The following is a 21,400-nucleotide window of genomic DNA, read 5'->3' as shown; positions in this document are numbered from 1 at the left end:
CCACTACATACATGCATGTCTTGTCAAGTGACTGAGATGCATTCTCAAATTTTCTATTTCTTGGTTAATATGTTGCACATGAATTATTAAACCATGTTTTAGTTTTTTTTATGCTTTTCTCTCAAGAGTTATGATCCTCTGCAATTCAACTTCTTTATGTTGAATTGACAGTTTCTTCATACAGTACGCTCTGTAAAACTGTGCCGTGATTGGTCATGAGAGACACTTATACGTTTGTTGTGTGCACTCCCCAGAGGCTCCTCCCTTAGTCCTTTTTTTTACCCCCAACTCCTCTTATTTCTCCTCAGCTCCTCCTTTATCTCTTTGTGTTATATTGTTCTCTCCTCCCCACTCTTTTCAACTCCTCCTCCTCCTCCCTTTCTGGAAATCTTCAAGTCTCCACCTTGCTCTTCCCCTCCCTGCATCTGTTAGTCCTCCTTTTAATCCTCACATTTTTCCCCTCATCTGCACTATTCATTTTGTCAAGAGTCCCTCTCAGCATTGCCATCAGTAACACCAGAGACTATTGCAGAATTTCTGCCCTTTATTGCAGCCTTTTAATGTGAAATATACAAAGGATAGTAATTAAAGAAGTTTATTTTTATTCCAGCATTACCAGGAATTGAATCTTTATTTATCCTGAATAAATCTTTCAAATCAGAACGTTTGCAAATGCATTATAACGCAACAAACAGTATTAGAAATGATTAATTAACTCACTACTCTACCTTGTACCGTAGCCAATCCATCTTTTCAGCGGTCGCCTTCTACATGAAGCACCTTGGGGTTAAAACCAGGGCAGTTGACAGTAAGAAGTCCAGAGGAGGTTTCTTCAGGAGACAACTGGTAAAGGTAAACATGCCTTTTCCTGTCAGAGAAACCCAATGAATAAATAAAACACTAGTCTGACAGGTCAACAAATGCACTGCACTGTCATCATTAAACCTTTATGGAGTAGCATTTGTAGTTTTGCAGCCCTTACACATCTATTTAATTTGACCTTCCTTCTTACTCCCTATCTGTGTTATGTTCCAGAATAAGAAAGATGAATCCACGAAGGCCAAGCCCAGGGGGGTGTTTCCTGGCATTAGCTGGATCGCTGGCAGCAGTATGTATTTACTTTTGTGTCTCAGCAAACATCACATATGAGCCCTACCACGTTGTTATTTTTTGTCCATTTCTGACTGATTGCTGAATGATTGTGAAAGTATTTAAATCTCTAAATGTACATATGATGTAAATATTTGTTATTATGTATTATAGTAACATTTAGAATAACTATATGTAGTGTCTTTACATTTTGATATACTGGATATGAGAACATGTTGTCCTGCCCTTCTTTCCTGTTACAGCTGAGGTCAAACCTAAAATGGAGGCTGAAGGTACAAGTCGTCTAGAGTTCCCACCCCCTCTTTTATCTGTAGAATGGTTACATCCTTACTAATCAACCCATAAGCATGTCTGCATGTTCCAAGTCAAACTGGGAGGGGATGTGGGTGGGGCATTGTTTAGTTGATGCTATGTTTCAGGGTTGGTGTTAGAAGAATTAGTCATACTATATAGTGTGTTAATCACCAGAAAGCCTCACACTTTGCACACTTGTCTCACACACAGAATTGTGGATGTTCTCTCATACCAAACTAACCCTTTAATTTTCTGCAGAGGCCCTGATTGCACCATACTCATCTTGTCTGTTTGTTTGTCTCACAACATCTCTGTCCTTTTTTTACTGACCGAAATGCTTTTGTTTTTCTGTGTCTGCATTGCCTGTAGTTCAGGGCTTCTAAACTTAACGTGTTCTTTCCTCCTCCTCAGTGGAAAAGGAGAAAGTGACTCAGGAGCGTAAGGGTCCAGCTCCCAGCAGAGGCTCCTTGACCGACCCTGCAGCCCTTTCCCTACCCAGCAGGAAGTCTGGTTCCAGCGGAGGCCCCGCCTCCCTACCTGGCCTAGAGGTCACTGATGGCTCAGGCAACAACATCAGCGCCACCAACAGCCCCGAGTCTTCACACAGTGATGGTAAGCCTGCTCATCTGCGTTGTATGAAGCCTGGAGTGGGCCACTTTTAGTTTCTAATTATAACCAGTTAATAAACTGACGGAGATTAATATTACATTTTGACAGCAGTTCCTGTTACTTGTCTGTGAGCAGGACCTAATTTGCTCTTCAGCAGGGACAGAGCTTAACAATTTCAAATGAAAGAGAATAGTCTTTAAAATGAAGCGAAATTTAAATGAAATAAATAAATAAACACAATGCAAACTGTAAATGCTAAAGCAGGAGAAATGGATAATAGTTGCTTTTTAAACATATATTATTGTAATATCTTAAAGTTCTATGAATAGTATATCACTATGTGGCATCAGCATTTGAAGTTTGAAAGAGAATTAGCATTTGTTTGCTTGTGTAAAATGATATACTTTACTCACATGTAAATAGATAAACTTTATGTATCAATTATAATTGATATGCAATTGTTAATTTACAGGATGAAAGCACCGATTAAGTCTTTCAACATAAAAAAATGGTGGCATATAACACCTCATTTGTTCTCTTGCCTCCTTTTGTAATCTTCCAGGCCTCTCGAGCAATCGCTTAGAGCCTTCGACCGTGTCAGATGGGGGCGATGTGTCCCCTGTCGTGCTGGCCGGCGCGCTGACCATTGGGGAGCCCGCCTCCCCCAACGACACTCCCACAGAGGAGAACCCGGAGAAAGACAGGTGAGGAGGTTGGAGATGGTAATAAAGAAAGTAGCATTTAGGAAGTGAGATCATAACTGCAGTGCGGTGACACAGTAAGAGAGTATAAGCAATTACAGGATTATAGATTGTAATCAGATTATGATTAGATTGAAATGGAGGTCTCCAGCGTAAAGACTGTATAGAGCCAACAACCAGGGGAAAACGGGCGGGGGCTAAATGTGTCTGAAGTGCTCAGGCTGAGGGAGCGTGGTAAAACTCCTGCTGCAGTCTGTCCCTGCTGTGTGCTAGCTTTTGTCATGCTGCCCGTTGCTCGCTAGCTAACAGAGCCTGCAGTTTTGAGAAGGATCCTCAACAGGTGAACTCGGACCCAGTCTTCCCTTCCTGCCCTTTGTCTCCCCTCTCCCTCATGGCCTCATTCCCTCCTTTTTCTCCCCCACAATGGCACGTGTGCTCTCTTCCTAATATCATCCTGTCCTATTTGTCTTCTTCAGTGTGTGTCCTGTTGTGCATCTCCTAATGTTTACTACACAGTTTAATTTCTGTTTTTGTTGCATATAGACATTGTTTTTTTCTATTGGATTCAGGTACATCTTTGCAATACACTGGTGATTTCTTCTGGGCTTGAGACATTTGTAGTTGTTACGGTTATATAGCACTGATTATAGATGAGCCTTTCCATGTTGAAGCTTTCTTCCCAGTAAGCAGGTTTGGGTTTTAAATCAGACGTTTTAGCCATCATTAAAAAAGTGCTAATATCTTGTCTGAAGCTCTAAAAAAATGTGAACATTAGCAGCTTTGCCTTGTAGCTAATCTTGTGTGCTTCTAAATCTTGTAAACCACTGTGCGGTTATTTAGTTATATAGTCAAAAGTGAGATATATTTCTAGTTTAATAATTCATAGTTCATTTTTGCTGCTCGTCCCTTGTGCTTTTCTAGGTGTCTGTGTCTGTTGTGGTCAGGGCCCGTCCTTTGTCCTGCTTGTCTCCACAGTGTGTGCGGTTACATGTTGTGCCAGGGGCTTTGGCATCATATTTGGCATGATACTCCATGACAGTGGTTTAAACATTTGTCTAGAATATTGTGTTGGGGTGTGCATTTGCATGTTGTGGTTCTTTCTGTGGCTCACAATAGTTGTGTAAAGGTGGGTGTGTAACTATGTGGTGTCCCGTGTTTTTACAGACGGAAGACAAGGTGGGTCTCAGCGCCTTGACAGAGTCATGGACATGCTTCAGGCCTTATACTGATCACATATCACACACACATACAAACACAAAACGCCACACTCCAATGCATACAGACCACACATTGAGCCCTGCACTCCTTTACTGATACATAACACAAACAGACTACATGGCTAAGTATTTTAATGTGCTTGTGAAGGAGTTAGAATTAGCTTGATTGTTGAGATCAGTTGGATTATTTTTAGTGGATGTGTATGCACGTTGTGTGAAGTTGGAGAACTGTTGAGATAAATGACTATTCAATTTTCCTAACTAAAAACATTTGGCACAAACAGTACTCTGTGTAGAAGCAATGCATGGCTACTCTCTTAACATACTGTAGTAGATTTGCTCCCAGTAATGTCTACAGTATATGAAGCATACTCTAAACATTTCATTGTCTAACAAATATATGCATGTCACATGTCATGCATATTTAAATGTGACTCATTTTCTCTCTTTCTCTCTTTTGTTGATGTCACTTTTTTCCATTTCCTTTTTGGACAACTACCTTTTATTTTGCATAAATCCTCTACTAATGTACCTCAACTTATTTATCCTCACTCATGACTGGGATACTTTCTTTTCTACTGTCCTTCCCATCAACAACGTTTTTTATTTTCACTGCTTTTGGGCATCTCTTTGTTTCCTCCTTCCACACTTCGCCATTCCGTTGGCCTCTTTTCTTTTTTTATCCATCTGTCCTTTATTGCATTTGTTCCCTCCTTCTTTTTCTATCCAAAATACTCCTTCCCTTTATTCTGTCTTCTATCTTTTCTCCTCCCTCCCCCATCCTCTCCCACCTTCCCTCCCTACAGTAGGAAAGTGATTCGTAGCGAGAGTGCTCGCGTGGACCGGCACTCATCTCGTCGCCGTGGCTCTTCCAGGGCCAAACAGTCCCGCTCCCGTAGTGATGTGGATCTCCAGCCGCTTTCTACCACGACAACATCACCTGCCCCGCTCACCCCCCAGCACCTCCATCCGTAAGATGGACAAACCTCTTCTGAAAGCCTCTGGCTGGAGAGGTGCACAACAGGGACAGACAGGATGCCAAAAACTGAAAGACGATACAGAGCCGGTGCAGCAGTCCTGAAATAACCAGAAAGCAGTTAAACAAAATGATTAGCAATAAAGAGATTATTATTGATGGATCAAATGTACCTGGCTCATTCAGAACTATTGTATAGATCACCTTGGAGGCATATTTAAATTGGTCTTGGAGTGGCAGTTAATGAAGATAAGTACAATTTATTTCTAAAGGGCACACGTCTGTTGTCTCCTGTGAAATGAATCAATCTGGCTGACAGGTTTACTGACTCACTATTGACTGCTGTGACCGACAGGGAGTGAGTAACAACACTCTCATTCTCAGTGCGGGTTCAGACACTTAGCTCTTTAGGGGAATGACTATTGAGTAAGGTCAATATGGAGCATTTGGTAAACATGAAGTGCAGCCCATTATAAAGGGTTTACTTGCTGTTAGTTGACTGTAAATGTCAGGACGCAGAGGGGAACAGTAAAGGATCCCGATTAAGCCAACAGAGTTCATTCAGATATTTCAATACATTTCTCCATTTTTATTTTTTCTTGACCATAGTGAAGCTGTATTTTATTGTATGATTCTATGGCAGCTGCTTTATAAAAATCCTTAGAGTGACAGCCCTGTCATCATTGAGGACCAGTGGAGGAGCTGGTTGTGCGCAAATAAAGCCGAACAGCGGTAAAGCACCAAGGCTGGAAATAGAGGAAATATGAAACACGTAAAAGTGTGGTGGTGTGGTTTCAAGTTATTCATTAATAGTGTGATAAAAGGAGAATCATGTGATTTTTTTTGTAACAGAAAACTACCATGGCCTTTGTGCTTACCCATTCTCATAATAGTGTTTACTCTAAAGCACAGACATTGTAAGCTACAGTAGCTATTCATATGCCTGATTTTGCAAAACAATATTAATCTTAAAATGCAGCTAGGAATAATTATTAAATGTTCTGTAAACGAGATTTTAAACAGTGGAGCAGTGGCGTCCTGAGCCGAGAACGAAGTCACACACACACACCCCCCCCCCTGTGTGTGTGTGGTAATCTGAGTTTCTCTGGTCGTTGTTTTGGTAGCTGGTCTGGTAGCACGTTCGTGCATGTACATGTACATGTGCATGTTCGTGCATTTGAGTCCATCCTGTTAAACCATTGGTCCTGCCCACGTTTATAAACACACAGGCATCGCCCACATGCGAGATGGCTCAGTACAATACACAGTGTTCAGGTGAAAGCACCGTCCAGAATTTCCTAGACAGAAGAAAACACCTTTTTTAGCTAAAAAAAAAAAACCAAAAGTCTGCAAAGAAAGAGATAAGACCAAAGCACAGGCGGACTGGCCGTTGGAACTCCCGGCTCAAACCCCGGTTGGCCGGTAGACCGCCAGAAAATCCCTCCAAAAAGTTTTAAAAGTTTTTGTCGGATCCGTTAGAGTCATTTAAGACATAAGTCTGGCTTTACTGAGAGGAGAACCTTACCTTTGCCTGACAAAACATTTGTTTTGGTCTGAGATGCGGTGGTCTAGTGTGACATGTAGTGGCGGTGACGATAGTTTGCAGAACCTTTTAATGTGAGTTTCCATTTGATATTATAGCTACAGGAATAGAACAGGACATTGATAGAGAGCTCTACTAGATACCTGCTAGCTTTTTAACTTCCTTAGATAATCTAATGTTAAGACATCCCAAGAGTTTTTCACTTGATAGCCACCTGAGTCATACTTAGTTTGAATTGTAGTTACCAATCTAAACTAATTCTTCTTCCACTTCGTTCATTCCTCAGTGTCGAGGGACCGGTTTTATTTCCTGAAGGGCCTGGCCAATCCCCAACCAGCCCTTCCCCACAGCTGGAGGAGGTGGAGCCACGCTTCCTGGAATTTGAGCAGGACCCGACCAACTGGAGGGAGCTGGCCTCCCCTGAAGCTTTGTCCAAACTCAACAAGAAGGAAACCAAGAGGCAGGAGGTCATCAATGGTGAGGAGAAGAGAGACGAAGCAGCACACGTTGAGAAGGGAAACAGATGTGCAAATAAAATTATGCTGCAGCACAGGCAGAAAATTTTGAAGATCTTTTTAACATGGCTCATACTGTACCTATTCTCTGCCCTCTTTCAGAGTTGTTCGCGACAGAGCATGCCCACGTGCGAATGTTAAGTGTTCTTCAGATGGTCTTCTCTAAGCCTTTGGAGAGAGAGGCGCTCCTGAGCACCACTGAGCTTGCTGCCATCTTCCCCAACTTGGACGAGATCATTGACATGCACTGTGAGTGCTCCAACATAGAAGCCTTTTTCTGACTTGTGTGTGTTTTTATCCTCCCAGAGTCAGACACATGAAGGTTGCACTTGCCCTCCACCCAACACGAAAACATTTATGTACTGAATCTAAATTTAGACTCCAAACTTAAATTGGACAAAGAACAAGAAACTGCTTGTTGTGTATTTGTTGCCAGTGATAAAGATAACTGCATGTACCAGTCTTTTTGAATAGCCTGTAACTGGGTGCACAGTAGAGAATAATACAGAAATCAGAAACAACGACATCACTCACAAAAATAACCTTATTGACATCACAGGCCACAGACAGAGTTCAGTGTTTCAGTACTTGCCCTTCATTAATGCTTTTGTCTCTATTGGTTGTTGACTGTATAAAGAAGTGTTTCTCACCCTATTTTAAAAGTAAATTATTTGTTTGTTTCTGGTTGTGAATCCAGATAACTTCTATGAGAACCTGAAGAAACTGCGTGGGGATGACAACTTCATAGTCAGATCCATCAGCCCCACAGTGCTCAACAGGGTGAGTCATCATAATCTTTCTCTTTATAGCTTCCTTTTTCTCTTGGCTCTCAGTGTTTGTGCTGGTTTAAGGATGATATGTGTTGACAGTTTAATACACAACCAAATCTGGCAGTAATTGTGCCAAAATCTGACTTTGTTATTTTAACAAACACTGAAAGGTATTTATCTGTGAAAGTAGGATATTGGCTTTAACAGCTACGAAATTATATTAGTTGTCAGCCTGTATTTTTTCCAGCTCTTTCTCCCTCTGCCCATATCTTTATTCCTCTCTTTCTTTACTTCTGGCAAGCACAGCACAGAGTCTGACTATAGTGTATTGTGTGTGTGTGTGTGTGTGTGCATGTGTGCGTGCGTGCATGTGTGTGTGTGTGTGTGTGTGTGTGCATTTCAGTTTGGCGGCACAGAGGGGGAGTGGTTCCAGAAATTGACAGCTCGGTTCTGCAGTCACCAGTCATGGGCCTTGGACCAGATCAAGAGCAGGCAGAAGAGCCATCCACGCTTCAACTCCTTCATACTGGTAACATGCAGCACACACATACACTCACTATCTGTACACACATGTTGCTCTTTCTATAGTTGTTGACATAATGACATAATGCATTACCTAGCCACTTACCCTAACCTTAAAGGGCCAGTGTTGAGGATTTTTTTTTTTTTTTGGGGGGGGGTCGATCCTTTAACCATGACAAATAAATGCTTAACCCTAAACCTAACCCAAAACCTGACCCTTAAAACCAGGTCTCAACCATCAAACAACCATCTCAACTTTTGGGGTCCAGCATGTTTTTCCCCATAAAGCTTTCAGACCCCACAACTATAGTGGGCTCCCAGTTTGGACCCCATGCATATAGTAAAACTGTTTAACACAAAGATACATATGGATGCTCTCGCAGACGCAAGGTCATGCAAGAAGTCACATAAGTGGTCCCATACATGCACTCTCATTCTGACTCTGTATGTGTGTTTTAATCCCAGGAGGCAGAGAGTAAGCCCCAGTGTCGCAGGCTGCAACTCAAGGACATCATTCCTATAGAGATGCAGAGACTGACCAAGTACCCATTGCTGCTGGAGAATATTGCCAAGAGCACAGGTGTGTGTGTGTGTGTGTGCGTGTGTGTTTTCAGTGTTGACAGTTATGTTAGGGTAAATATAAGGAAATAAGCGAACAAGAATATCTGTTATTTCACCCAATTAGATGACATATAACTTGACAAATCAGGCCAATACTACCATAAAACAGTCGTGCTCATCATTTTACAGCACTGCTCACAATGGCCTAATACATCTACAGATATTTAAGTCTAAACAGTATGGCAAAATCTCTAACAACACACAAATTTATGTTGTTTCATGGTATATAATAATGCCCAGAAATCTTACATTTCCTATATCTGGGTTTGTCAAAAAGACAGAGTATGCGACATATGAAGTGTGAATGATGTATTCTTTGTTCAAAATACAGATGCCAATGTTTTTAACCATATGTCTCAATCTAAATCAGAACACAAGATAAATGTGGAAAACTAACTTACACACACAAGCAAAACATTTGAACGATCGATTACTGTCCGTCCCAGACTCTTGTGTACACTCATGATTTATGGCTTTGGTCTGGGCTCTGATGTGAAAGCTGTATTTTCCTCAACTCTGTGTTTTCTGTCTCTCCACAGAGGACCTGGAGGAGAAGGAGAAGATCCAACAGAGCGCAGAGTGCTGCAGAAAGATCCTCAACCATGTCAATGAGGAGGTCAAAGAGATGGAGAACCTATTGGTGAGAAACACCCAATCCATCACTCAACACACTGTTAGGTAGTGATTGAGCACCAATTGGAGTCTTGTAAATTCATTTTGAGACTCCTGAAGGTCTCTGGTAGTTTTACTTCAGAGTTGTGCTGTCTGTCCTCTGTCTGACCCCCTAATCTTTGTTTCTGTTCTCAGACTCTGAAGGACTACCAGCGTAGATTGGACACATCAGGGCTCAAACCAAGTAATGAGCTTTATACTGAATATAAGGTAAGGTTCTTTCAACAAGGTCTTTTTTTTTGCACTATCTGTTGCACTTTACAGATTTTAGCTGACATTTTTGTTGCAAGAACGTTTTTCATTCTTCTCCCTCTGTCTTCTCTAGAACATTGACCTGACTCAGAAGAAGATGCTTTATGAAGGTGCTGTGACCTGGAAAGTCACAAAAGAGAAAGCAATTGGTAAATACATATTTGTGTATGCGTGAGACCTGCATACAAACAGCATGAACTTATTTGTGTTTTTCTGTATCAGCAATTTCTGCAGAAACAAGGACAAACATCTCACAGACATTTTAAAATTTGCAAAACCTTTTTTTGAATCATTTCTCAGACCAGACGTGTCAAGCTCAATTTAGTATTTATGATATTTGTTTAATAAAATTCACTTAGATTGCTGCATCTAAACAGCCAAAAAATAACTGAGCAAGCTATTTTTGGGATATTCAGAAAACTATTATAAAGCTTTCATTTCCTTTTTCAAATGTATAGATTAAAGTTTGCTATGAAAGGAAACCCATCATCAGTGAAGGGGATTTTGTGAGATCTCACAAGCCCATTCACTTCCTTTTTTCTATCCATTTCAATTTAATAACCTAAACCTCAATTCAATTCAATACAGCACGACTTCAAACAGCAGCGGCTTGCCACTCAGATAAACAGATGCACACACACTAGATAGGGGAAGTAGGGGAAGGGGAAGTAAAACCACTGTCAATCACAAAACTAAAAACAAAAAAGCTTATAAACCATATGTGGAAATGGTAATAAATTAACAAATAGATATAAATTCTTAAAACAAGTAACCTACCTATGAGGAATTGAAATGGCAGAGAACCCATCCTTTCCCCTGCTGTCTTTCCCTTTGCTCTGTCTGACTCCTTCTCCTCCCTGTCTCTCAGAGGTGCAGTGTGTGCTGCTAGGGGACATGCTGGTCCTCCTACAGAGGCAGGATGACAAGATGGTCCTCAAATGCCAGAGCAAGAGTAACATCGCCGTGCAGGAGGGCAAGCAGATGCTGAGCCCCATCATCAAGCTAGACTCGGTCTTTCTCCGCGAGGTGGCCACAGGTTAGCTGCCCACAGCAGTAAATATTGTACAGGTCACTTCCATTGTGAGATAAGTATCACTCAGCCTTGTTGTTTTGCCTGCTCTGTCAGATCGAAAGGCCTTCTACGTGATATTTACCTGGGATAGCGGTGCTCAGATCTATGAGCTGGTGGCCCAATCTGTTGTAGAGAGGAAAACGTGAGTGATGAAGAGAAATACACAGTAATCATATTTGTTTCAGAGGGTAAATCATAGGATGAATTGTAATTTTATCTACTTGTGTGTTTTTAGCTGGACTGAGGTGATAAAGACTGCAGTGGATGATCTGAAGAAGAGTGGAACACCCATGAGGTTAACGCTGCCTCCTGGAGGTGGAGGAGCTCCTTTCAGTCCCTCCTCGTAAGTGTGTGTGTGTGTGTGTGTGTGTGTGTCTGCGTGAGTGTGTCTGTGTTTACTCATCTGTTAAGAGAGAAAGATATATTCATCGCCTGCCAAAGTTCACCCGTCTCTGAATATCTCTTTTCTTTTCTCATTTTCTCTCCGTCAGGCTGACTGCGCCTCTGAGCCCGACTGAGAATGGAGGTTCGAAAAACATCAGTGGTGAGAGCGCAGAGCTTTATCAGCTGAACACTTAATAAACAGTGCAAATGTATTATTGTAACACATTTCTGAAAGCTTGAGCCAAAGTTAAGCCTTGTGTCCGTCTGCAGATCAAGATAAGGACAGCTTGACGGATGAAAAGTCTTCAGACCCCAGGCACAGGCTGATTGATTTCCTGTCATACAATGGCTTCGACTTGATAGGCCACTCCAACAGCAATCAGGAGAAGGTTGCCGTCAGTGCTTTGGATGAAGGTGAATGAGGGTCTTCCCTGTACTTCTGTTGATGACTTTTTTTATAACTATCAGTCTTGTCTTTCCATTCTTTCATTGCAGCTTGTCTGTCCTTCTAACGAAAGCACTGAATCTCTCTCATCTGTTAGTCATGTTACTGAAAAGGCTGCTGATCGGCAGCATCAGCCTATCAGAAGACTCACAGCCTGATGAAGAAAACGGAGAGGAGCAATCACAGAGGCCCAGTCAAGAAATGGATAGCTGTCAATCAACAGGTATATGACGTAAAATTGCAAATTGTTGTTTTTAGTTGTTTTTTTAATTTTTATTTTGTGCAGATAATACAAAGAACATATGAAGTGTTAATTAGTGGCCTTTAGAAGTGTTAGATAGGCACTTTGGACAAAGCCAGGATAGCTGTTTCCCACTGCTCCCAGTCTGTATGCTAAGCTAAGCTAACACCCTGCTGGCTTCATATTTAATAGACTGATCTGGACATGGTGGCGATATTCCCATCTTACTCTCAGCAAGAGTCTTTCCCAAACTATTCTTTTAAAAGTCATATTTTACTTTGGTAGCACCCATAGCTGTGTATCTTCTTGGCATTGATAGAAGTTCAATTGTTTTTGAATGTCTGTTTCACTTTTTCATGATTGGAAAATTGAGTGTAGTGTTTTGTTTTTTTTTTCTCCATTAAAAACAACAACTACAAAAAAAAGTGACATTTTCTGCTTTCCCTCTGTCTACTGAGTTTATAACTTACCTGCATGCGATTCAAATTTAAAAGGGTAATTAATCACAGTGCACCTTTACATTCCCCAGATCAATGAATTAGTGTAATGGCAGAATCTATTTTCTTCTTTTTAATTCTAAAAGCAGGATTTTGAGACATACTTCACCATAAAATGGCAGTACAGTGAAATTCATCAATATAAGGAGTTATATTGTGACCAGGAAAGCCTTGCAATTCAAGATTTTACTGGTGTTAAATATCAGTGTTACTGGATAGAATTTACTGTAACTGACAACAAAATGGACACATTTAAATCAAGTCTTTCTGTCCACAGAAGAAAGCCAGACCACAGACAGAGGAGCGGAGGAGAAGAGTGATAACACTTGTGAAAAAGAGGGTGCAGGGACGAAAGGAGAGGAGGAGAGAAGCATCAGTGCGCCCCTGGTGTTGTCCCAGGAGAGGATGGATGAAGTGCGCAGGAGGCTCTGCAGTCTGGAGGAACATCTAAAGAGATTACAGGTAAAGGGAAGAGTGAGAGGGAGATAGCTGAGAATATAGAGAGAAACTGAGCAGGGAGCAGATAGGATGACGGGGGCAGATAAAGATGAGAGACATAACAAAAGATGGAAGCTGACTGAGAGAGACGCAGAGCTGAGCATTGAGGATTTCACTGAGGATAACTTAAGTAAGGAGCAAGCTGTGGTATACTTGGGACAAATAGGGACAAAATGGTACCAAAGAGAAACTAGAGAATAGAAAACCATTTAACCACTACTGTTATTGCTTGGTTGAAAATTGCATTGTGAAATTGGACATCTCTGAGAATGGCTATTATGTCCAGCACTTGCAATGGGATGTGTCACAGAAGCAGCAAGGGAGACGAAGAGAGGATGTTAAGAGGAGAGGGTTGAATTGTGTGAGTGTATGTGCGTGTCCGCGCGTGTGTGTCCTCAGTTCCAAAGGTGATATTGATTTTGTGTGTTTCAGTTTGTAGAAGAGGAGCACCACAGGCTGCAGGAGGCCCTTTCCAAGTTCTCCCTGGAGGGAGGCAACTTCCAGTAAGACACCATCACGCCACCTGCTGGCCCCTGGGTGAGACAACTGTATAGCTATTGAAAGCGAGACTAAAGTATAATTAAAGTATCTGATTAAATATCAGCATTTACCATCAAGCACATAGGGTTAGTGATGTGGGATGACTCTATGTTTTTCATGTCATTGTTCTTTCTATATTATTATTATTATTATTATTATGATTATTATTATTATTAGCATTAGCATTAGCATTAGTATTATTATTAAGCACTTTTAAAACAGAGTTATGAAGTGCTTTACATGGGTAAATGACAATTACAATTCAGCACTAAATGTTAAATATAAGAATGAAAAGAACAGAGAATGAGAAATAAACAAACAGAGCAAATATATTATAAAAAAATAAATTAAAAAGGCACTAAACTAAATCATGTTTAATTTACTTGACAAGCACCTGATGGTTACTTTGTGCATCTTTTTGAGAGTGTTATCTGTAAATAAACTGTTGTATTTTAATGAATTTAGTATTAATTTTGTGCAGGAGTTTTTTTGCCCTAAGTTCTGTCTGCAGGCTCTTTATCAGGCTGCATATGCCCAAACAATCTTCATAAATAAGATAGGTCAGCTTGTATGTAGCCTGAGAGGCAAAGCTCTGGGAAAAATGCATGTATTTCAATTGCTGCTGCTGGTAAAACTTAATTGCTGTGGGCTCATGGAACAACTGAAGGTCACCTACACAAGCAAATCAAAGTTTTTATCAGCTCTTTTCAAGTCTCATCGTTTTTTCTGCGGCTCAGAAGTCAGAGGACACTGCTTAGAGAGATTTTAGTGAATAAATCAAATTGAAACCTCAAAGGTATGAGGGACAAAAACAGGATTATGAAAAGTGAGGGGGACATGCCTCCACATTCCCAGAGGAAATTGAGGCCTTGTCTTTATCAGACTCCTTAACCTAACACATATTATATTACATTTAATCTTTTCTTCGTTTTTTCTTCTCTTTAGATTTTTACTGGTGCTGGTTTGGAGTGCAAGAGTGACTTTCAAAGGCTTCCATGGAAATTCCTGAGCTTTCATAAGTCATGCCTGGACGCTTGCTGCCTTTTTTGTATGTGTCACAGCTGTTTGCAGCCGAGCAAGAGAGTTTTCTGCCCAATGGAGGGGAGGGAGGGCTTTGTGCTCAGTGCAGTGGAACATGGGAGGGGTGTGCATGTGTATGTGTGTCTGTTTGCATGCATGCTTGGTAGAGATGTATACAAGAAGAAAAAAAAGAAAGAAAAAATGAGACATCCTGCTTTTGAGTGGGATGTTGTATTTGCAGAGGGGTGCCAAAAAAAAAAAAAAAAGCAATATTTTTGCCGTGAGAGAGATGCTGCCTAACATAATGTAAAGATTGCAATCTGCTGTAGCACACATATACACACCAAAGACATGCACGCTACAAAATAGATTACATTGTTGCCAGTAGCAGATGTACAGTAATGGAGAAATCCTGTTTGCTTGCCAGTTTTTAGCTATACGAGGTGGAATATCACGTTTGAAGATGTATTAAAATACTTCTACTGATAGTATAGTGTTATTTCTAGTCTGTGCCAAAGTACCACAGAGATGCACTTTTTTCTGATCAATACAAGTTTAACCCACACTGCTGTTGCAGTTGGGCTTCACGTCACCATTGGAAAAAATGCATGTAAGAAAGTGTGTGTATGTGTGTTACATATTTTTTTATTACGGATGTGCTTTTTTGGAGGGTTATTACTGTAATTAGGTCACATACAAACATTTATAAATAGTGGCACTATAGGTATCATGCTGTTAATAATGGAATCTTGTTTGTATGTACCGCTTTTATTTATTTAGTCCTGTTAAGTCAGTGAGTTGCTTCACCAGATGTAAAAGTATTACAGCAGTGGGCCAAAAAGACAGAGCAATGTGTTAGAGAAAAGATGAGACAGAAGAAGGAAAAGTTTGAATGTGTAAAAAAGATCAAGATGGAGAGCGAAGAAGGCAGATGTTGGGATGGGGAGGGAGTTTAGAAGCTGTTGTTGCTTTGGTTTATTTTAAGCTAGCTTGAACCAGACGGTCATGAGAAGATGTGTAGAAAACATGAGATTAGGGTTAGTTTACATTTACTTACTGTACTGACAAAAAGTGTAGACACACACACACACACACACACACACACACACACGCTTGCATATACACCTACAAACACTGAGGGCCCAGTGTTACAGAAGTGTTAAAAAAGTTTGTTCAGTGCCAGTGTCATTTCTGTAACATCGGCTCCCCCTCAGATAGAGTTCAGAGCTCCTGATCCCAAACACAGACTTAAGATTTGGTTATAAATTGTATTGTATTACGTTTCACAAGTTATTCATGAAAAAAAAAATCTATTCTTCCCTGGCAGCAATATTTGTATCAAAATTTAGCTCTGTCTTTGTATTTTATTCAGCAGTTGATTGTAATTAATCATGATGATATAATTTCTGAGTAGCAGCATAACTGTGGTCATGCACACAGGACCAAAGATATAACAAAGCACCGTTAGATCCTCATACAAGCTGTCATTTCGTTTCATCTGTATATTAGCATTAGTCACTTGATGCTGATGCAGGAGTGATGGCGCAGCAGCACAGGCTGCATGCAAACAGCTGCTTTCCCTCTCCCCAAACTCCCAACACGTGGCAACTTAGGTGAAGGGATTTCAAAATCACATAAATGGACGAAGGATTGGTTGTCAAGGAGAATACCTGGTTTTCGATTCTTAAATGAATGTACAAGAATAATGTTAGACTGCTCCGGCTTTATGACCAAACCCAAACTATATCCGGGACTTCTTCTATACACTTCAGTGAATTTCATCAGCACGAAATTAATGAGAAAAGTTTTCTTCAGTATCTGTGTGTAAGTAAATGCCAGTGTGACTGTCACAGGCTGTTTTTTGTTTCTGACCTGGATACGGCACTGTTAACACTTGTGCTGCTAAGATCAACACATGGTTCCAGTAGCCGAAAAAAGGCCTAAGCAATAAAACAATGAAGCCAGATGAAGATTCTAAGGAAACATTGATGGTTTGGCGGAAGCCTACAGTCTCATTCCAGTGTCACTCTTACCAGTACTGTTATCAAGATCACTTCCTGATATGCATTCTCATCACTGTTGCCACAACAACAAATGCCCCCTCTGACCCTACTGAACCTCATTATGAAATTATGCAAATGCCAGTGCCATTAGTCACTTGTGTCACAAGTTGCTAAATTATATACGTTTGTGTTTGAACTTTTCTGCCACATCTCCTGGTGTCTTCCTCTTAGAAACTGTACATAACTGTTACCTTGAAGGAGAAAAATTTAGAGAAAGTATAAATTAGATAAATTAGCCCAATTCTCTGTGTTTATTAAGCTTATTAGTTACATACACCTCTTGATAACACGCTCACCTCTTGTGATAGCATGATCACCTCTTTCCTACTGCACAGTTTTTCCATATGTTGTGTATTTCATTTGATGTACTTTAAACGGGTCGGGGAGGTTTTTTTTTTTTTTTTTCATTGTTTTTCAAAGAAGCTTTTGTAATTATGTACTATGCATTTGGCTGTAATGGTGAGAGAGACAGGACTTGTCTGTAACTTGTCTATGCATGAACAAATTTAACAATTATGCAAATGTTGTAACCATGGTGTATTCTTTAGAGTGCAAGTTAATGCGCAAACCCACACGGTGCTGTGGCCATCCAGCTGACCAATGAAATGCATTTAAAGAGATAATCTCAACCAGGGATTTTTTAACAGTTAAACTCCAGTGGTCAGCAAGTGAAACCCTGTTAACACCAGCTTACAGTGATACCTTCACTTTTCACTGGCTGAAGGACTACTACAGGCACTTCTCCCTCTCTCTCCTCCAGATGCGTTTCCTCATGTATTCTATATACAAATACCTAGATGTATAGAAAATGTATTTATAGAGTGGTGCCTTGTTCTGATAATCAAGTTGTTTGATTCATAAAGGGCTCTTGAGTCTACAAACAAAATCACTGTTGTTTTGGTGGGCTGTCTTTCATGGAGGATCTCAGTGAGGCAGTGTGAGACGATGAGCAAATGACCAATTAGCATTGAGGGATCAGCCAAGGATTCTGATTGGTTGGTTTCAAGGTTGGGAGCTTGGCCTACAACACACTGTTTTTGTGTCCAACTCCATTACAGCAATAGGATTTGAGCCCTCCACATACTCTGCCAGCCAGTGCCCTGTATAGGAAAAGACACTGCTTTTTGTCATGCAGGCATCTGCCATCTTGTCTCTCTATAAACAAAGAATATGCAAGAACTATATTGTGTATTTGGGTTTTGATTTTTATTGTGTAAGAGGCTCTTTAATGATGTATACTTAAGGAAAATTGTGGTACGTTTGTTTTTTAATTCTTAATTTTTTTAAATAAATTGGGGAAATAAACACCTGTTTTGTCATTTTATATAGTTATAAGACAGTTAGGTGCTCATGTAAAGACAGTGTGTAGATATGAATTGTACTAGGATTGTCTTATAGTGATTTCTTTTAATGTATTTTTTAAATGCAGCTATAACTTTTATGCAAATGTGTCACAGCCCAAATTCATTCAAGCATAAATCCTGACTGAGACAAAAACAGGACATCAGTGTGACAAGACAGCAGCAGTCAAGACAGGAGCATTGTGTAAAGAATTGTACCGAGCTTGTTTCAGTAGTTTTTATTCTTGGACTGAACATTTGTGAAAAAATGGTGATTGCTACAGTCTTTGTTCTCTGCAGCTTTGTGGGTAAGTCAGATTAATTTTGTTAAGACACTATATCTGACATCGTCTTATTTGGGGGGAAAGTGTTTATATTCAAATAGATGCAATTATCTGCAGGGGAAAATGAGCTATTTCTACATGTCAGTCCAGTAAGTATATATATATATATATATATATATAACTTTTAAAAAATGTTTAACTTTTTACTCTTCTGAGTTCTGCTTCAGTGAACCACATTTCCTGTCACAGCAGATGGCTGTGCTATCATGTTGCATGCATGTTTTTGCTCTGTTAATTTTGCTCATTAATGCTGTACATTTGCAACTCAGTTTATTTATTTGTGTTGTTCGTCTTTAAAGACCTTATGTGTCCTTTGTAAATACACACAGAAATAATGCTATTGCATTATATGAAATCATAACTTTACAAATAGCGGGTTTAATTCAAATAATGAACAAATCTCCTCTACAGTGGGTACTTCTCCAAGTATGGTGACCTTTAAGGCGGACAGGCCCTTTCTAGGTGTGCCGCTGTCTATCAAAGCTGAGCTGAAGTGCTGCTACACCACCACGGAGCAACAGATCAATCCCACTTGGTTCAAAAGTGTACGGACTGGCCAGTCCAGTCCAGTCGCTGTGAATATTTCAGAAAATGTGACTACAAGACTCGACAAAGCAGATAAGGAACTGTGTTACGTCCTAACCTTTGATTCAGTCCAGCTGAATGACACTGGGATGTACCAGTGTGTATTGAACTACAGTAACCACTTCTCTCCTGGCACCTACCTGCAGGTCTACAGTGAGTGTGTATGTCTGTGTGATGGTGATGGGAGGGGGCCTACCAGTCAGAAATGCCAGTGTGTGTGCCTAAAAAGGAGAGATGGAGTCAAGTGAGCTCTAAGAACTGCTAACACCTCATAAGCCATAAATCCTGTTAACCTTAGAGTCTATCTAAGAACTGTGTGAGTGGCAGCATCCTTGCATATCGTCGCTCAGTTAATCTTCACATCATTAGGATGGTCTCATTACAGACTGCTGCCCAGTCGTTTACTTTAAATAGCACCAAGATTAGATCAAGTTGCAATCAAGGTAATGTGTTGAGGCATTTGCCACACTGAAATACCACTTTACATCATAATCTCATTAAATGCGGATGGCAGATGTGGAAATTTATAACAACCACTAAAGTCCTCTGGGGATTATGTGTGAAATAACCTGCATTAGTTAACAAGATCACAATTACCCTTACCTAACAATACTATCAATTGTTAATTCATCTGTTGTATATGTTAGAATGTGTTGTTTATACTAAATAATACAATTACATAACCTAACAATCAATCCTGTAATAAATCTCCAAGTAAGTGTATCAGCTAATTAATCAGCCTGATTCTTTTTGATATGCTCCAGCTTCCTATTTCAAATGTGCACTCTCACTTGCTACAAACCAAGTAAGAGCTTGTATTTAAACAGCTAAAAACATAACTGTTGTTCAGATTGTTTCACCTCTGAACCCTGTCTGTCTGTCTGTCTAGAACGTCTGAAGAAGACAATAAACCTCAGAGAAAGCACCAAAAACAAGATCCTGACAGCTGAGGGAGTCTTGCTGTTACTGTGTGTGGTATTGCCTTCTACCACCCTTCTCTTCAAGGTCAGACAGTCACATCTTGATGTGTATGACTGTACATTAACATACTCTGATCTGTCAACTACCTCTGACCTGTAGCTTTGATGTTGAAGCAATGGTTAATTTCCAGCATTTCTCAAGAGTTGTTTTGCCTTATCACTTATGTGAAGAAACCAGAAATGATTGCAATCTGTGAAACAGCCCTACTTTGACTGTTCCTAGCACAAACAGTTATAAGCTTCTCAAATGGATATTTCTCATAGTGTTTCCTGGCTTTCATTGATGGGAAGTTGCACAATTACACAGATTTACCAACTTCTGTTTTCCCCCCACAGTCAAAGAAACTACATGAACTAGAGAAAAAGAAGATGAAGAAGGAAGAGGAAAACATATACCAGGTGAACTTTAAATGTGTCACATCCTCTCTGAGTCAAACACATGATGGCAGGCGTATGAGAAATACCAGTGCAAGTAATTTTGCCGCAAACAGGATCAAAGCTATGAAGGAACATGTTATCTTGTGCCACTAATCGATTCAACATGATTATATTTCATTGATTTTTCTGTGTTTACTTTGTTTCCTTCTTACTTATCTCATACACCAGGGGCTAAATCTGGATGATTGTTGCACCACATATGATCAGATCGAACGGTCCCAGGCACATGGTCCGTACCAGGATGTCTGCAACATTATAGAGGAAGAAGAGGAGTTCCAGCTGGAGAAACCTTGAAAGAAAGGGGGAAGATAAAGAAAGGGAGAGTGTTCAGTCTATTTTGAGAGCTTAGGTTTAAGTGTGTTATATCTGAATAACAGGCCTAGGCTTTATCACACACACTGAAAGTTGGAGAGTTTTTTTTTTCATAGCTTTGGAAACAGCATTTGACGAAACAGTTTCACAACAAAGTCGACTCAGTCAGGGACGTATTAGTTGAGAAATATTGAGGTTGTAAGTTCAAGAAGCCCCTCCAGTCCAGATCATTTTGAAGAGACCTAAAAGTTGTGCAAAATTTCAAATATTTTTCTATGTTTGATACATTCACTATATAAATGTTTTTATGAATTTAAAAATAGTTGTGTGTGTCTGCTCCAAAATCTTTTAATTTCTTTGTCATAGAATTGTCAAATTTAAGGATGCTGAGTCTAGAAATATCTGTCTTTGTGCAACCTCAAATAATAAAATAGGCCTATAAACTACCCCTCAAATGTAACACATGATCTTACTCAACAAATGGAGTCTCCTCATAATCATGGAATTAGGCTGTAACTCAATTTTCAAGCCAAAATATTCGAGAAGTCCTGGAAGTGCTCTGAAAAAAATTCTACATAATTTCAGGGCAACTGGGTATCTGCCGAGGAGGACAGTATGATGTGATTGAAAGATCCAGTGGATTTTGTGATGAGATTGTATCGTTATCATCTTTTTTTTTTTTTTTTTTTTAATGTTCATTAAAATGTCTATATAATGTAGCCTACTTCTTGCATTTTACGGTGATGTATCACAATATATTTGCTTACTGCCATTAGTGTGAGTGCCCAAAGAATAAAGTTGTGTGAAATGAGCCAACAAATTCCTCTGTAAATTGTCTA

At 40.0% G+C, this 21,400-nt stretch overlaps 2 protein-coding genes across 13 annotated transcripts in view; both read left to right on the top strand.

Annotated features, from left to right (window-relative positions):
* arhgef1 (Rho guanine nucleotide exchange factor (GEF) 1) overlaps positions 1-17,867 on the top strand; it is a 41,649-nt gene extending 23,782 nt beyond the window's left edge. For 7 of the 12 annotated variants that reach the window (XM_087174862.1, XM_087174863.1, XM_087174858.1 and 4 more), the window contains 24 exons: positions 741-852; positions 1,036-1,108; positions 1,353-1,382; positions 1,816-2,016; positions 2,576-2,717; positions 3,879-3,890; positions 4,738-4,902; positions 6,737-6,927; positions 7,068-7,214; positions 7,663-7,745; positions 8,139-8,264; positions 8,723-8,837; positions 9,418-9,518; positions 9,686-9,760; positions 9,876-9,951; positions 10,671-10,838; positions 10,929-11,016; positions 11,110-11,217; positions 11,366-11,418; positions 11,529-11,672; positions 11,801-11,926; positions 12,719-12,903; positions 13,372-13,476; positions 14,425-17,867. In XM_087174862.1, the coding sequence (XP_087030988.1) occupies positions 741-852; positions 1,036-1,108; positions 1,353-1,382; positions 1,816-2,016; positions 2,576-2,717; positions 3,879-3,890; positions 4,738-4,902; positions 6,737-6,927; positions 7,068-7,214; positions 7,663-7,745; positions 8,139-8,264; positions 8,723-8,837; positions 9,418-9,518; positions 9,686-9,760; positions 9,876-9,951; positions 10,671-10,838; positions 10,929-11,016; positions 11,110-11,217; positions 11,366-11,418; positions 11,529-11,672; positions 11,801-11,926; positions 12,719-12,903; positions 13,372-13,446 (2,596 nt within the window). In that variant the 3' untranslated portion in view covers positions 13,447-13,476; positions 14,425-17,867. The remainder of the gene's footprint in view (positions 1-740; positions 853-1,035; positions 1,109-1,352; positions 1,383-1,815; positions 2,017-2,575; positions 2,718-3,878; positions 3,891-4,737; positions 4,903-6,736; positions 6,928-7,067; positions 7,215-7,662; positions 7,746-8,138; positions 8,265-8,722; positions 8,838-9,417; positions 9,519-9,685; positions 9,761-9,875; positions 9,952-10,670; positions 10,839-10,928; positions 11,017-11,109; positions 11,218-11,365; positions 11,419-11,528; positions 11,673-11,800; positions 11,927-12,718; positions 12,904-13,371; positions 13,477-14,424) is intronic. The other 5 variants (XM_087174859.1, XM_023409363.2, XM_023409362.2 and 2 more) reach the window with 4 other exon arrangements.
* A 109-nt stretch (positions 17,868-17,976) lies between these two features.
* cd79a (CD79a molecule, immunoglobulin-associated alpha) lies at positions 17,977-21,381 on the top strand. The gene is made up of 5 exons (XM_023409350.2): positions 17,977-18,210; positions 18,658-18,984; positions 19,721-19,836; positions 20,148-20,210; positions 20,418-21,381. Exons 1-5 carry the CDS (start codon positions 18,171-18,173, stop codon positions 20,541-20,543), a joined length of 672 nt encoding a protein of 223 aa, XP_023265118.1. The 5' UTR covers positions 17,977-18,170; the 3' UTR covers positions 20,544-21,381.
* The last annotated feature ends 19 nt before the right edge of the window (positions 21,382-21,400 follow it).

This window comes from Seriola lalandi, unplaced genomic scaffold (assembly GCF_002814215.2).
Source record: "Seriola lalandi dorsalis isolate HSWRI2012SDOR001 ecotype SW California unplaced genomic scaffold, Sedor1 jcf7180002054390, whole genome shotgun sequence".
Classification (NCBI taxonomy): domain Eukaryota; kingdom Metazoa; phylum Chordata; class Actinopteri; order Carangiformes; family Carangidae; genus Seriola; species Seriola lalandi.
This window is presented reverse-complemented; position numbering and strand designations above follow the sequence as displayed.